General features: G+C 59.4%; 2 protein-coding genes across 4 annotated transcripts; one reads left to right on the plus strand and one right to left on the minus strand.

Annotated features, from left to right (window-relative positions):
* The first annotated feature begins 1,489 nt into the window (after window positions 1-1,489).
* On the plus strand, window positions 1,490-9,726 carry SMYD5 (SMYD family member 5). 3 transcript variants are annotated; one of them, XM_062574502.1, is made up of 13 exons: window positions 1,490-1,604; window positions 1,740-1,848; window positions 2,897-3,036; window positions 3,367-3,488; window positions 4,167-4,236; window positions 4,673-4,777; window positions 5,208-5,270; window positions 5,848-5,918; window positions 6,060-6,166; window positions 6,766-6,822; window positions 7,476-7,570; window positions 7,833-7,903; window positions 8,137-9,726. In XM_062574502.1, the coding sequence occupies exons 1-13, from the start codon at window positions 1,524-1,526 to the stop codon at window positions 8,273-8,275; spliced, it is 1,230 nt and encodes a 409-aa protein (XP_062430486.1). In that variant the 5' UTR covers window positions 1,490-1,523; the 3' UTR covers window positions 8,276-9,726. The 3 variants fall into 3 exon arrangements, with proteins under 3 accessions (XP_062430486.1, XP_062430488.1, XP_062430487.1); XM_062574504.1 differs by having other exon boundaries at window positions 7,792-7,903; window positions 8,137-8,223; XM_062574503.1 differs by lacking the exon at window positions 7,833-7,903.
* Window positions 9,727-10,212: 486 nt separating this feature from the next.
* PRADC1 (protease associated domain containing 1) lies at window positions 10,213-14,441 on the minus strand. The gene is made up of 5 exons (XM_062574932.1): window positions 14,366-14,441; window positions 12,382-12,482; window positions 11,922-12,031; window positions 11,394-11,561; window positions 10,213-10,793 (listed from the first exon to the last, which is right to left on the minus strand). Exons 1-5 carry the CDS (start codon window positions 14,418-14,420, stop codon window positions 10,673-10,675), a joined length of 555 nt encoding a protein of 184 aa, XP_062430916.1. The 5' UTR covers window positions 14,421-14,441; the 3' UTR covers window positions 10,213-10,672.
* Window positions 14,442-14,705: the final 264 nt, after the last annotated feature.

The following is a 14,705-nucleotide window of genomic DNA, read 5'->3' on the forward strand; positions in this document are numbered from 1 at the left end:
AGGCGAGCAGGGACAGCTCTGCGACAGATCGGCTGAAAACCTGTAAGGGTCAGAAAGCAGGAGGAAAACAGATTTCTGATTTTATTTTTTGAGTGATTTTTAAAATTTTTTTATTTCACGCTTGCTAGAAGTTTCAGAGGGATGTTTTTTCAATTTTTTTTGCTGTTCCTGGAGACGCGGGCGGACATGCCCAGACGCCTGTCACTGACCCGCTCTCCTGGGCTGGTATTTCAGGAGAAAACATCAGCTTTGCAAACAGTTTTGAGTTTTGGCGCTAGGCACCAGCGTTGCAGCTGGCCACGCTCGTTCAGAGAGGCAATAAGTGATTTTAAAAGATGAATTTCAAGCGTTGCTGGCCGGGCTGATCAAGCGTTGAGCTGATGCTCCTCCACACGTGAAACACCCGACCGCAGTTCCCCTTTCCGCCCAGATCCGCGTCCCAGACAAAAGCCGACAGTGACATCTAGTGACTTGGGAAGCCTCCCGCTCTGCTTGTTCCAAAAGTGACGGGTTTCCCCCCATTCCCCACACCTGAGGGCATGGTGGGTCTGGAGCCGGACTCTGTGCCCACCACGGCTCCCTGTAAATTAACATAGATAAACACTGACTTTCCCTGGGCTTTGCCCCCTTTCCCTGGGCTTTGCCGCCCCCTTTCCCTGGCTTTTGCCACCTTTCCCTGGATTTTGTCTCCTTTCCCTGGATTCTACCCCCTTTCCCTGGGCTTTGCCCCCTTTCCCTGGCTTTTGCCACCTTTCCCTGGGCTTTGCCCCCTTTCCCTGGATTTTACCCCCTTTCCCTGGATTTTGCCCCCTTTCCCTGGATTTTACCACCTTTCCCTGGATTTTGCCCCCTTTCCCTGGCTTTTGCCCCCTTTCCCTGGGCTTCGCCACCTTTCCCTGGATTTTACCCCCTTTCCCTGGATTTTGCCCCCTTTCCCTGGATTTTACCCCCTTTCCCCGGGCTTTGCCCCTTTCCTTGGCTTTTGCCCCCTTTCCCCGGGCTTCGCCGCCTTTCCCTGGATTTTGCTCCCTTTCCCTGGATTTTACCACCTCTCCCTGGATTTTGCCCTCTTTCCCGGATTTTGCCCCCTTTCCCCGGGCTCCGCCGCCTTCGCAGGCCGCGCCGGCGACCGGCCGCTTCGGGGGCGCGCGGCTGCCCCTCTCCCTACCCTTGCGTCCCCCGTACCAGGGGGCGGTGGTGATGGTTAGAAATTAAAACAACGACAACAAGAACAAACACGACATTTTTCGGAGCGGGCAGGCGGCGCCGCTTTGGGGGTGCTGAGGGCGGCGGGGACGGGGGCGCGCTAAGATGGCCGCCGCCCCCCTCTCCACACACACACACACACACACACACACACACACACACACACGGCGTGGCGGCGGGGGGCGGAGGAGTGTGTGCGGGCGGGCGGGCGGGGAAGGGGCAGGCCGCCGTCAGCCATCTTCGGCTGGGCGAGGAGGAAGAGGAAGACGCGTTTCCCGCTCCCCCCTCCCCGGCGGCGGGGAAGTCGCCGCCCGAAGATGGCCGCCTCCGCGGGGGACGCGTGCGGCGGCGGCGGCGGCGGGGCCGCGGCGGAGTCGCGCTTCATCAGCAGCGCCAAGGTGCGGCCCCCCGGGGCCGGGGGGGGGGGAGGCTCGGCTTTCGGGTCCCTTTTCCTTTTTTTTTTTTTTTAATTATTTTATTATTTTCTTCCCCCCCTCCCCCCCCTCCATGACCGGCCCCATCTGCATTCGCAGGGGAAAGGCCTGTTCGCCACCAAGAGCATCCGCAAAGGGGACCCCATCTTCGTGGAGCGGCCCGTGGTGGCTTCGCAGTTCCTCTGGAACGCCCTGTACAGCTACAAAGGTGAGGCGAGGGCGGCGGCGGGCGGCGGCGGCCCCGCAGCGCAGCGCAGCGGGCCCGGCCCGGCGCTGCTTCGCTCGCCGCCCCGGCGCGGCCGGCCGGCGGGGGAGGAAACGCCCCGGAGGAGGCGGCAGCGGGGTTTCTGGGCTGCCCTTTTTTTTTTTTTTTTTGAAGAAAAAGGCCTTAGGAAGGTTTAAGGTCTTTAAATTTTAAAAATATGTTTCTGGCAGTGCCGAGCGATAAAACCCCTTAAAAAAGGGGTATTTTTCTAAAGGAGCGTGTCGCTCGGCACCGCCGGAAACGTGGCAGTACTGAGATTTCTCTCTTTCGTCTTTACTTTGTGCTGACCAAGCCACTGCCAAGTTGAACAACGGGAGGTGGTTTGAGGGGGGATGACTTCCATACCAGCAGCCCTGGAAATAAGCATCATGTGCCACCAGGAGCACGAGAACCCCAATTTTTTGGCAACGTGAGGTGCTAACCAAATTACACTGTTATGGAGTACAGCCTGCAAAGATGCTGGTATTCTCGGAAGACATGAAAATGAAAAACAAGGGCCAGAAGAGCAGAATTTTAAACTTCTGTAGTGCCTGGTTGCCTGTAGCTTAAACTGCTGTGCAGGGCTATTGTGATTTTGAGAAGCTCCAGTCTTGGACACCAGGACAAGGAGGTACAACATGATTTGGGTGAAACAAATGCTAGAGCAGAAGGTCGGATATGAGCTGGGTCTGGTGCTAGCCAGACGTTGCTGTCTGCTGAGCTCCGTTACACGTGAGCGAAATGAGGATGTTTGACACAGGTATCGTATGGCCCTTAAATGCTTCCCAGAATTATAAGGATGGCGGATGAGGGCTGAGGATAGAAATTTTAAATTACAACAGAAATGATCCTTCAAATGGAGGGGGGAGATAAGAGGTGGTGACTGTGGATCAGAGGTGGTGGGCTCTGGTGCTGCCAATACCAGCTGTGCTGGTTTATCCCGTGCCCGGGACCCTTTCCCTTCTGCAGGCTGTGGTCTCACGGTGCCATCCAACTGTGTTTTTTCCCGCAGCCTGCGATCACTGCCTGCGGGCTTTGGAGACAGCGGAGGAAAATGCCCAGCGGCTGCTGGGGAGAAGCTCCCAGGTGCTGCCTTACCCGGAGCAGTGCAGCATCCGGAAGGACCTGCACCAGCAGTGTCCCCAGTGCCAGGTACGGGGCTGCCGGCAAGGACCACGATCTTACTGGGGCTGCTAAATCCTTTATAGCATCTGGCCATACACTTAGTCTGTCTTTCTGCCCCAAACGCTGCATGAGTTCATCCCTACGGGCTTCACTTAACTCCTCGTGGGAATTTTCGTCTGCTAGGGCCCAGGGAGGGATTTACCATGGTGTTCCATGGGAAGGCTCTTCCCTTCTGCCTCTCGCGATGGCTGAAGAGCCTGCGCTCTGCTCCGATGGGCCGACAGGGCACGGTCAGGGCCCAGCACCCGCTTTGCCACCTGCTGCTGCTAACGCTGGGCGCTGTGCCCCTTGCTCTAGGTGACGTACTGCAGTGCCGAATGCAGGCGGTCTGCTTGGGAGCAGTACCACCAGGTCCTCTGTCTCGGCCCGTCCCATGAGGACCCCACGCACCCCCTCAACAAGCTGCAGGAGGCATGGAGGTAGGGCATCAACCCATATGCTGCTCCAGAGGCAGAGAAGGTGGCTCTCCTGGGCTGAGTAATGCTTGTTGAGGACAGTCCTGGCTTTACATCCCTGCATGAGGTGGCTGGTGGGACCTGGTGGCTGTGAGACTGCTCCCCTCCGAAGCCCAGGGCTATCTGCTGCTTGGCAGATAGGAGCTGGGACGTGGGGCTGAGCAGTTTTTGTTTTGCTCGCAGCAAAGGACTGCAAGCGCTGAGCAGCACATCCCTCCCTACTGCAATTTTATAGTGCTTCTGCACTTCTCCAGGCTCCTGGACATCTGCCTTGCAGCAGCCCTGTGGGTCATAAAGCTATCCCCGCTTGCAGATGGCAGAATGGGCACAGAGAGGAGAAGTGACAATCCTGACCCAAAGATGGTCACAAGTCCCAGCTCTCGCTGCATTCCTGGGCTTTTTGGGGACCAGGATTTGTTACCCAGGCTGTATTTTAGCAAGATGGTTGAGGACTATTTGTATGCTTGGTGCAGGCAAGCAGACAGAGGCTTTGCCTCCTTGCCCTGAGCAGTAGCATGTTCCCACACGATGATGCTGGGCTAGCTGCTTTGGTGGGATGGGCTGCTCTTGCCTCCCTCTAGCTTTTTCTTTCCATACCAGCACTGATCTGCTCATCTTTCGTCTTCTCTTTTATCCCTGCAGAAACATGCATTATCCACCAGAGACTTCCAGTATCATGCTGATGGCACGGATGGTTGCCACTGTCAAACAGGTATGTCAGTGATTTGGGGCCGCAGCTGCTGATGCATGCTGATGTTTTCTCTTCCCATTGTGTCTGTTGTTCCCAAGGACTGATCTTTTCTCTAGCGGTTGGCAAAGCAGGGTCCTGCTGGAAGAGGCTGCAGCATTGAGTGATCCTTGGTCGTGGGGCTGACAGGCAGCAGAGAAAGCACCTATGTCCTGAGCCAAGCAGGACCTTTTTTCCTCACTGATTAGCACACATTTTTTTCAGAACCAAACCTTTCCTCTGGCTCTGTTTGTTTTGCTCAGCTTTACTCTGACAGTAAACTAACACTGAGTGCTTCTCTTGCTTCTTGATAGCAGACTGGATACTTCTGAGCTGTGTGGACCCTGTCCCCTCCTGCCTCTCTCCTGGCTGGTGAGGAAAGTGGTGTTAGTGCCGTGTATTTGCTTGATTTCTTTTTCAGGCTAAGGACAAGGACCGGTGGATAAAGGTCTTCTCCCAGTTCTGCAATAAGACGGCAAATGAGGAGGAGGAGATTGTGCACAAGCTGCTAGGGGACAAATTTAAGGTAAGAGCCTGGCAGCACTCAGAGGCATTGAGTGCTGGGAGCCGTCTCCCAGCCTGTGGGTGTGAGCCCACAGATGTGGAGGTCCCACTACCACTGGGATGGGAGCAAACTCTCCGCGTGGAGTTTGCAGATTCACATACAGTGGGTCCCAGCACCCAGAGGTGCAGCAGTGAGCAGGCTGGCTTGGCACCACTGCCTGATCTGGAAGGCTAAGCATGTGCTGCGCTGGTGTATTTTGCTGCTGAATGGGTGGCTTTCACTGCTAAAATGAGTGGATTTCATTGCTCTGAGGGCAGCAGCCTCCAGCCTTGCTGTGAAGGCCAAGGAGCCTGACTCCTGAGCCCCGTGGCTCTTGCTGGGCTCAGTTGTTGGCCTGGGTGTGATTGCATTGGCATCTGCCCACCCTGGTGTTGTTGCCGTTTCCCATCAGGGCCAGCTGGAACTGCTGCGGTTGCTCTTCACAGAAGCCCTTTACGACGAACATCTCAGCAGGGTGAGTGGAGCGACCTCCCAGCTAACCTGGGAGTGTGGCTGGGCCCTACATTTTGTACTAGTCCCTCTAGGTCATAACTGCCCCAGACTCCTCTGGGAGTCCACTTTCCTCCAAGCTCCCTGTGGGATTTGAGGCACGTGTTTGTGCGTGTGTGTGTGCAGGGTAGCGTGCAGCAGGTTCAGCAAGTGAGTCGTCTTCGTCACGTGCTGATAGATCAAAAGTGTGGGTGCAGAGGGAGGGCAGCTCCTTTTCTCAGAGGGGTCCCTTTTCTCAGGGAGACCCAGCGCTCACTGTATCTGGGCTGGCCTCGTGTGTGTGGGCATCTCCCTCCTGAAAATCATGACAGAGCATAAAATCAGAGCTGCAGATTCTGCACTTCAGTTTCCCCCAGAGGGTCCCACTCCGAGCATCTCCAGGGGATCATGGCTTTGGTGGGGCTAGGCGCCTGTGGGAGTGTTTCTGCCCCCCGTCTGTGTGGACCTGGGGCAGGCAGCGTGGGCCCCAGCGGCAGGATGTGGAGCGGGGTACTGCGGCGAGCTGGCCTGGCCTCAGCCACTCTCTCTTCTCCCTCCTGCAGTGGTTCACTCCCGAAGGCTTTCAGTCCCTCTTTGCCCTTGTTGGGACCAACGGCCAAGGCATAGGAACCAGGTAATGGGGCTTTCTGGCTACTTCTTGCTGGGTGGCAGAGGCGTGGTGGGGAGGAGATGGACAGTCTGTACATTTGTGTTGCCCTGGGTATTGGTTGCGTTCAAACTGGGCTGTAATGATGCCCCTCTCCTTCCCCCATAGCTCTCTGAGCCAGTGGGTGCATGCTTGCGATGCGCTGGATCTCCCCATGCCGCAGCGAGAGCAGCTGGATGCCTTCATCGACCAGCTCTACAAGGATATCGAGAAGGGTAGGGCTCCGGTGTGGCCATGGGCAGTGTCGGGCAGCTCCGTTTGCACGTCCCAGTGGGGTTTCTGTTCCTGGGGACTCCTCCCCGCATGCAGGGACTAGCAGAGATTCCCACTGGGCATCAGGAGATCCTACTTCCCCTGGTCCACGTAAGCCACATCTCAAACCATCGCTGCCTGGAGAGGTTGGGTCCGGGTTTGTGAACAACGTGGCCCAGGTGTACTGTGACGGGTTGGGGTGGCTGGAGGAGAGATCCGGAGAGCTCCCATGTGGAGAATCTAGCTTACAGTGGTGCTGAAAGACATATTTACCATTTTTTGGACTAAGGTTTGCCCCTTCGGGGAGCTGCTGATGCAGCTGTGTGAGGGACAGGGGAGCATCTGCTTGAACTGGAGGTGCAAATCTCCATGTCCTCCATAGCTGTCGTTGGTGAGGGAAGGGGGCTTCAAAACAGCTTTCCAACACTCAGTCCCTAAAGCAAGCGCCGGCTGGATCCGTGTGTGCGTTCAGCGTTGGTGGACATCCCCCCACTGAGCTGCATGCGTGGATGAGCTGGAATGGCCCGTGCAAAGCCTTAACCCCCTGCTCTCTGTGCTGCAGAGTCAGGAGAGTTCCTTAACTGCGAGGGATCGGGTCTCTACGTGCTCCAGAGCTGCTGTAAGTAACACAAGGGCTGGCAGGAAAACTAGCAGTGGGGACAGGGATGCTGTCCTGGGGCTGCTAGAGGCCACGAGGACGTAGGAGGGAACGCCTTTGCGCCCAGAGCCACCTTCTTTCACTCCTAAGCGTTAAAGGCAGAGTAGGGGTGAGCAAGGCCTGGGGACGGGGTGCCGTGAGCGCCGAGAAGCCGGGGAGCCACACTGCTACAAAGTATCTTCCCTTCAGCATCCGGAGGCCGAGGATGGTGCTGGATGTCCCTGGGGCTGATCCAGGACAGCCTTTCCTCTTTCTGGTCTAGGGGAGAGCCCTGGCTCAGCACCCAGCTCTGCTGGGGACCCTGGACCCCAAAGTCCCCTGTGTGAGCAGGGAGTGTCACGCTGGTGTCCCCAGGGCAGACAGGGTGGCTCTGGCACAGTGCTGCTGTATTGTTAGCCAGGCCTTGTCCCTCTCTGTCAGAGGCACCGGCTCCTGGCGTGTCCCTGGCTGCTGCTGGCCTGAAGAGCAGGGTCTGGCGGAGGAAGCCAGCCTGACGCGTGGCCCATCTGGGATGCCAGGACAGGCCCTACCTACTAGCTGCATCAGGGGCTCTGGCCTCTGCCTTCCTCTTTTTCTGGAGATGTCCTTGCAGCTGAGCCCCATCTTCCCTGCAGGTAACCACAGCTGTATCCCCAACGCTGAGACATCCTTCCCGGACAACAACTTCCTCCTGCATCTGACAGCTCTGGAGGATATCGAGGCGGGAGAGGTGAGCCAGGGCAGTGGTGCACCTTGGCGGAGGGGCTCCTTGCTGCCAGGGAGCAGACTGTGTCACTGTGTCCCCTGTGGACCGCAGCCCCGTACCTCCTGCTTCTTGCGTTGCCCTGGCAGAGGCGGGCTCACCTGTCCCACGCAGGGGCTGCCGAATACCGTGTTTCCACCCGGCTCTTGGAGGGATTGGTACAAACTGTGCTGCTTTGGCATTTGTAGGAGCCACCTCTGAGCCAGGCCTGTTTCTCTTTGCCCGGCAGGAAATCTGCATCAGCTATTTAGATTGCTGCCAGAGGGATCGGAGCAGACACAGCCGCCACAAGATACTCAGGTGGGGGCTGCTCTAGGGCGGGGGAGGGCATCGTGCCAGAGCTTTCCTTTGTGTCCCTGCTAGGCAGCCTGGTGGCACCCCTTGTCGGGACCCGCAGCGTGCCGGCGTGCAAGCCTCTGGTTTGGGGAGAGCACTTGCAGCCCTTTCCTAGCTGCTCCATCCCCGTTCCCCCGATCTCCCACCTAGCCTCTCAACCCCATCGCTCTTTTTCCCCCTCCTGTCACCCTTTCCAGGGAGAACTACTTGTTTACCTGCTCGTGTCCCAAGTGCCTAGCGCAAGCCGACGATGCCGACGTGACATCGGACGAGGAGGAGGAGGGCGAAGGGGAGACGGATGATGCTGAGCTGGAGGATGAGATGACTGATGTTTGATCCTGTGCCCTGGAGGAAGGGGAAAGGCAGGGAAGGAAGGTCCTCCGAGACACAGCAGCTTTAATACTAGAAACAGGGTTGTGTTGTGGGGTCGGGGTGGGAGGCCACGTGCCGGCGGCGGGCACGAAGGTCTGGTGGTGTGGGGCAGCGGGGGAGCCGGAGGCAGGCCCTGCTCCCACCTGTCCTTGTTGTGTGCTCTGTGTGTGTGTGCGTGTGTGTCTGTGTATACACGAGTGAGGCCATCCCCGTCCTTCCCACGTTTCCGGTGGTCCTCTGGTGCATCGCGGTGGTCCCTGGCGGGGCCTGAGGACTCTTGCAGGGGATGCTAGAGGAAAGCAGGGTCCGGCCAGCCCCTGGGCCAGGGGAGGGGATGTCGCGGGCTAGCAGCGGTCACGTCATCGCCACTTCCGAGGCTGCTCTGTCGTGTCTGTGCTGGCCATGGGTACGGAGGAGCGCGTCCTTTCCTACCTGGTTAGGATGAGGGGAGTGAGAGTGTGTGTGCGTGCGTGCGTGTGTGTGTTTGCGCACAAGGGTTACTATTTAATGTCTATATTAGCACTATCTACACACTACGGAGCTGAGGTCCTTATGTATATACTCCATTTCACGTCTTGCCTTGCCTTGCAGCAAGCAAGGGGTGAAACGATTTTGCAGATGGGACAGAGATGCTTTAGGGGCAGCTCAGCAAGCCCAGCGAGGAGATGGGGATCGGGGCTGGTACGGGCATCCCTCCCGCCTGGTGCCCTCGAGCGCTCTGGTCATGGAGACGGGTGGGCGGAGGGCACAGAGCGGGGTTAGACCTTGCTAAGAGCATTTGTCCTGTTGCAGGGCTGTGGGGTGGGGCTGGGGAGGAAGAGACCTGCGTTGCCAAAGCCCAGCCCGGCTTTGCCCCCTTCAGGAGGGACCCGTGTCTCTCTGCCAGGGCGCTGCTCCGGCAGCGATGCGGGCAAGCCTCGGCGGCTCCACAAGCTCGATAGAGCTGGCAGCTCTCGCTGCCGCGTTGAACGTGGTCCTGGCAGCAGCTCTGAGACGTCCCGCTGCGCGTTGGGGGCTGGGGTCAGGCGCTCAGTGCCTGCAGGCCCCAGGCTCTTACAGCGGAGCTGCACTGGCCCCGGCCTCGCTGGGAGGACGGGCGCGATTGGGGCCACCGCGCCGGGGCCGCCGAGTGTTTCCAGGCGCAAGGCAGGATGCTGACGGGGGTTAGTGCTAACTCCGGGCGCTGCGTGGGGATGTTGCTGGAGCCGGAGGGATGTCATCCGTCCCGTGCTAGCACAACGCGCCGGTCGGGTCACCGCACCGCTAGGTTGGGTGGTGCTTCCCCCCCAGCCGGCACGTTCAGTCCCCCTGGCCCCAGTCTCGCCTCAAGACTCGGGTTTTACCTCCTTCTGGGCTGCTCGTGGACGGGGCCTCGCGCCCTTCGGTGTTCGTAATAAACAGAGTGGTGAAAAGCAGGGCCGTGTTGTTCCTATTAAACCGGAGTGGGGGTGAGTGCAGAGATGTGGGCCATGATCTGGGGGACGGTCTTGCAGCGGAGGGTTGGGGGACGAGGGCAGAGGTGACCTCATACGGTGGTGTTTTCCCCCCAGCATCCGTGATCTCCAAGCGTTGCCCCCTTCCCACCAACCACGGGTGAGCAGTTGTGCCGAACCCAAGTTTGAGTCATCCGTGCCCCCCCCCCCCCCCAAGCAAGCACAGGCAGCATTAGGGGCAGGAGGTCCTACTACACGTGGTGGGGATGGACGCCGGAGTGGTGCCGTCCTATGAGGCTGTCTCTGTCCCTCCGTCCCCCACGCACAACCTGTTTGTGGTGTGCGGAGGTGTGATGAGAGACCACAGGCTGTGCCCCAGTCGCCGGCGACGCGTTGGGAAGTTTACTGGGAAAGATGTTAGGGGATGAGATTTGTCCCTTCGTTCCCCAACCACTGAAGAAAGAGAAGTTCTCTCTAAAACCTGCTTAGACTTCATTAGCTCAGACAAAAATACACAGATGTTGGGCGAGCCCTGCTAGTACAGACTGACCCCATAACTAGCTCTCCCTCCCCTCCCCCTGAGACTGCGTGACTAAATCGGCAGCACACGCTACTGCTGTCATCACGTGCATCGTAAAATGTTTCTTGGGGAAGTCCTGGCCTCACTCTCTGCTCTGAGCCATCACCTCCCTCCCGGAAAGTCACTACAAAGGTGGTTCGATGCCACAGTCCAGCTCCCACTGCCAGCGCTGATGTTTGCCATTCGGCCGGACGCCAGCGGCAGCGCGAGGATCTTCCCGTTGCTGAATCCAGCAAGGCTGGGCGGTGGGGTTTTGGGAGCGTGTGGGGCCCTTTCCTCAAAACCGGTCCCTGGGGCAAGCTCCTGAGATCCACCAAGAAGTCCGCGATGCTCCGTGGCCTCCCGCTGTTACCAGAAGGTCCAGGGGGGCTGCATCATTTCGTACGTTGGGATGCTGGTGACGTTGACGGGGATGGAGATGATGGCCCATGGGAGCCCGTGCTGTTCCAGGGAGCGTCGGATCATGTACCTGGAAGGACAGAGAAGTGATGAGCGCGTGCGAGTCTCCCAAGCAGAGCCTGACTGCAGTTAGTGCAAACTGCCAACAAGCTTGAGGAGAAACTCTGTGGCTTAAGAATGCCTGAATCCACTGAAAATCTAGCTCAAAAAGTGCAGATAGGACATGTGGCTCACTGGGACCTCTGGTTTGTGGGCAGAAGGCTGTCCCTTGGCCCTTCCACGAGATGCTCCACGTTTGGGAAGATCAGAACATTGGGTGACCAGAACCAGATCCCCAATGGCAAGGCTGACTCCCAGAAAGACTGATGTACGCAGAGAAAGCAGCCACACGTAAGACTGCGCGGTGTCTGGCACACGGGGCGACACGGAGACCTCCTGCTCGCAGGCAGCACGCCGCCGCCCAGACGGGATCTCTGAAACCAGCCTCAGCGTGTTATGCTAGAGCGGCAGCCAGATGCCTCCAGCCTCCTCCGAGAGCATCGACCCGTGCGGAGCTAGCGCAGCCACCTGAACGCTCCGGCGCGTTCGCGTCCGGCCGGCCAACGCGCGGTGAGCCCACGTCTCTGCCCGCCTCCGCAGCGAGGACGTGTCCCTCGGCCCCGGTACCTACCCGTCCCGGCCCAGCAGGAAGAGCGCGGGGATGTCCGCCGTGCGCCTGGTGCTGTCCTGGATCATTTCGATGTAGAAGCTGTCGTTATCGTAGGCGTTATCGGCGATAATCACCGCCCGTCCTCCATGCTCCTGGATCACGCGCGTCTTCGACAGGAACGAGCAACCCCTGGGGCACAGAGCGACCTGTCTATGGATGCGGGAGCCGGGCACCTCTGAGACGGCAAGCGCCAAGAGCTCACCTGGAGATGCCCAAGACGTGGACTGCCTCCCTGGCACCATGCGTTCCCCAAGCCCTCCCAATCCCTGACATCATATTTTAGCAACAGGACTGCCTAAACTCTGCTGGTGGGCCACTTTCTCCCCCCAAATAAGGCTTTTCCTAGCTTGGTGTAGGCTGTTTTCTAAGAGACACAACGTAAGTCCTCTCCCGGGATAGTTTTGCAACCAGGAGAAGCAGCTGGAGGTGCTTCCTGCTCTCCTGCCTGGGTGCTCCCCACCCAAAGAGCTCCCGCGGCGCCAAACCTACCCCCGCTCCACCAAGGCGATCTGGTCTTGGATGAAGACCCCATTATTCAGCTCCCCGCAGGCTTCGGGCGGATCGGCCGGGACCAGGTGGATCTGGTCGTACCTTGTGTTCTCCGAGGAAGAGATGGGCAGTGGTGAGCGAGGGGGCCGGCGGCACAGCGCCGGCGCTGCTTCCCGTCACGGCAAGCAGCGCCGGATGTGCCGTGGGACCCCGCAGAGCCACCCCAGGGGCCCCGTGGACCTCCCTCGGTAGCTCGCCCAGGTCCCGCTGTCACCGCGGGGAGGGGAAACCGAGGCACGACACCATCCAGTGAGTCGTGCAAGGCAGGGAAGGGCGGTGGAGGCTCTCGAGCGCTAGCCCTTAGCTCTGCTTCTGCAAGGGGCTTCGAATCACCAGGCCCCACAGGGGAGAAATGCAGCGATACGGGGGGCTCCAAGACAAATCTGGTCCTTATACTTACAAACACTCCCCCAAAATCCTTGGCCAGAGTGGCAGTGAAGATGTAGCGGATGTCTCCGGGACTCAGCACTTGGAAATACAAGTATTCATGGATGCGTAAACCTGCGGGTGCATGGAAAGAGATGAGAGGCAAAGAAAAGAGCAATGGAAAATGCTTCCCGTGAGATTTCACGCCGAGCGCGCTCTCCTTTTTAACCCTATTTATCGGTTTCGCCGCAGCTTCCAGGCTCGGGGCTGCAGCGCCGGGCAGGGACCCTTCGCTCCGGGGCTGCAGCCGTTGCACAACCAGCGCTGCCCCGCAGAAAGCCCCGAGTGCCGCGGGGAACCCAGAATTGCTCGGGGAGTTCCCGGCACGATTTCGGCTGGGCACCCGGCTCAACGCCCACCACTGTGGGTCGAGCGTGATGCGAGACCTCTCCGTCCGCACCCTTGTGAAAACGTTGGCAAAACGGGGCCTTTTCCTGTCTTAAACCACCGGTTGCTCCCGACACCCAGCACCCTCGGCCTGTCTCGCGTGGGGTTTCACCCTGCTGTAAACCGCGGGCAAGTCAGACAGCTCCCTGCCTTGGTTTCCCTCTAGAAGGAAAGGAAATTTTATATAATAAAAATGCAAAGCGCCGCCGCCCAGGCAGGTAGCTCAGCCGACGGCTCGCGACCTCCTGCACTGTTTGGGCAGCTGGTGCACAAGAAACGAGACATTTGGGCAGGATGCAAAGGCGGAGGGCAGGCAGCGAGGGCGTTAGGGCCAGCAGCCCCTCGGGGCTGCGCGAGCACCTGCAAGGGGCACTGGGGCATTGCTGGGGGGCAGAGCAGCTCTGCCCCAGTGCGGTCCCCTCCGGGCCAGCGTCTCCTCGGTGTGCAAGGAAAAGCACCCGGATTGGGGTGCCCCAAGGGAAAATACACCCGGATTGGGGTGCCAGAAGGCGAAATGAACCTGGGCGGGGGGTGCAGAGCAGAGATGAGGGGAAACACAGCCAGGCTGGGGTGCAAAAAGGAGAAATGCACCCAGATCTCCCAGGGGACTGGGGTGAAGTGCATTTGGTTGTGGTGCCGGAGGGGGTGAAATGCACCTGCACCCAAGCGCCCAAAGGGCAGATGCACCCAGATTGGGGTGCCCCAAGGATAAATGCACCTGGATTGGGGTGCATGGAGGTGAAAGGGGAATATGCACAGAGATTGTGGAGGGGATAGAGGTGTAGTGCACCCAGACAGGGGGGAAATGCACCTGGACCAAGGTGCTGGGAGGAGAAATGCACCCAGACTGGGATGCACGGAGGGATAATGCACCTAAACCCGGGTGGCATGGAGGGGAAATGCATGCCACAGGAGGTACTGGGAAGGGAAATGCAGCCAGGCCGGGATGCACAGAAAGGAAATGCATCCAGATCAGGATGTCTCAAGGGGAAATGCACTCGCATTGAGCTGTCAGCAGGGGAAATGCACCCGGATCGAGGTGCTGGGAGGGGAAATGCACACAGGCAGGGATGCATGGTGAGCAAATGCATCCAGATCAGGATGCATGGAGGGGAAATGCACCCGGATCGAGGTGCGTCAGGGGGAAATGCACCCAGATTGGGCTCTTCCCGGGGGAAATGCACCCGGGCCGGGATGGACGGAGGGGAAATGCACCCGGATCGGGGTGCGTCAGGGGGAAATGCACCCAGATTGGGCTCTTCCCGGGGGAAATGCACCCGGGCCGGGATGGACGGAGGGGAAATGCACCCGGATCGGGGTGCGTCAGGGGGAAATGCACCCAGATTGGGCTCTTCCCGGGGGAAATGCACCCGGGCCGGGATGGACGGAGGGGAAATGCACCCGGATCGGGGTGCGTCAAGGGGAAATGCACCCAGATTGGGCTCTTCCCGGGGGAAATGCACCCGGGCCGGGATGCACGGAGGGGAAAAGCACCCGGATCGGGGTGCTGGGAAGGGAAATGCACCCGGGCCGGGATGCACGGAGGGGAAAGACCCCCGGGCTGGACTCACCGCGGGCCGGGCAGGAGCAGAGGCAGAGGCAGAGCCAGAGCGAGCGGCGGAGCATGGCTGCGCCCCGCACCGCCCCGCGCCCCCGCCCCCGCTCCTCAGCCCCCGCCCCCGCGCTGCGCCCATTGGCGGCGCCCCCCGGGGCCCGCGCGCCCATTGGCCGCCGCCGCCGTCAATCCCCACCCCGCCCCAAGGCTCGGCGGCTCCCCCGCCCCGAGCCGGGCGCCCCGCCACATTGTGAGCCCGTTCGGTTCTTTCTGCCCTGCCGAATAAAGCTCCATAGAGCGGCCTTACGCCTGCCAGATTGTGTGCCCGCTCGCCTCCCTGCCAAATAGTGAGCCCA

The sequence above is a fragment of the Rhea pennata genome, chromosome 4, assembly GCF_028389875.1.
Source record: "Rhea pennata isolate bPtePen1 chromosome 4, bPtePen1.pri, whole genome shotgun sequence".
Taxonomy (NCBI): Eukaryota; Metazoa; Chordata; class Aves; order Rheiformes; family Rheidae; genus Rhea; species Rhea pennata.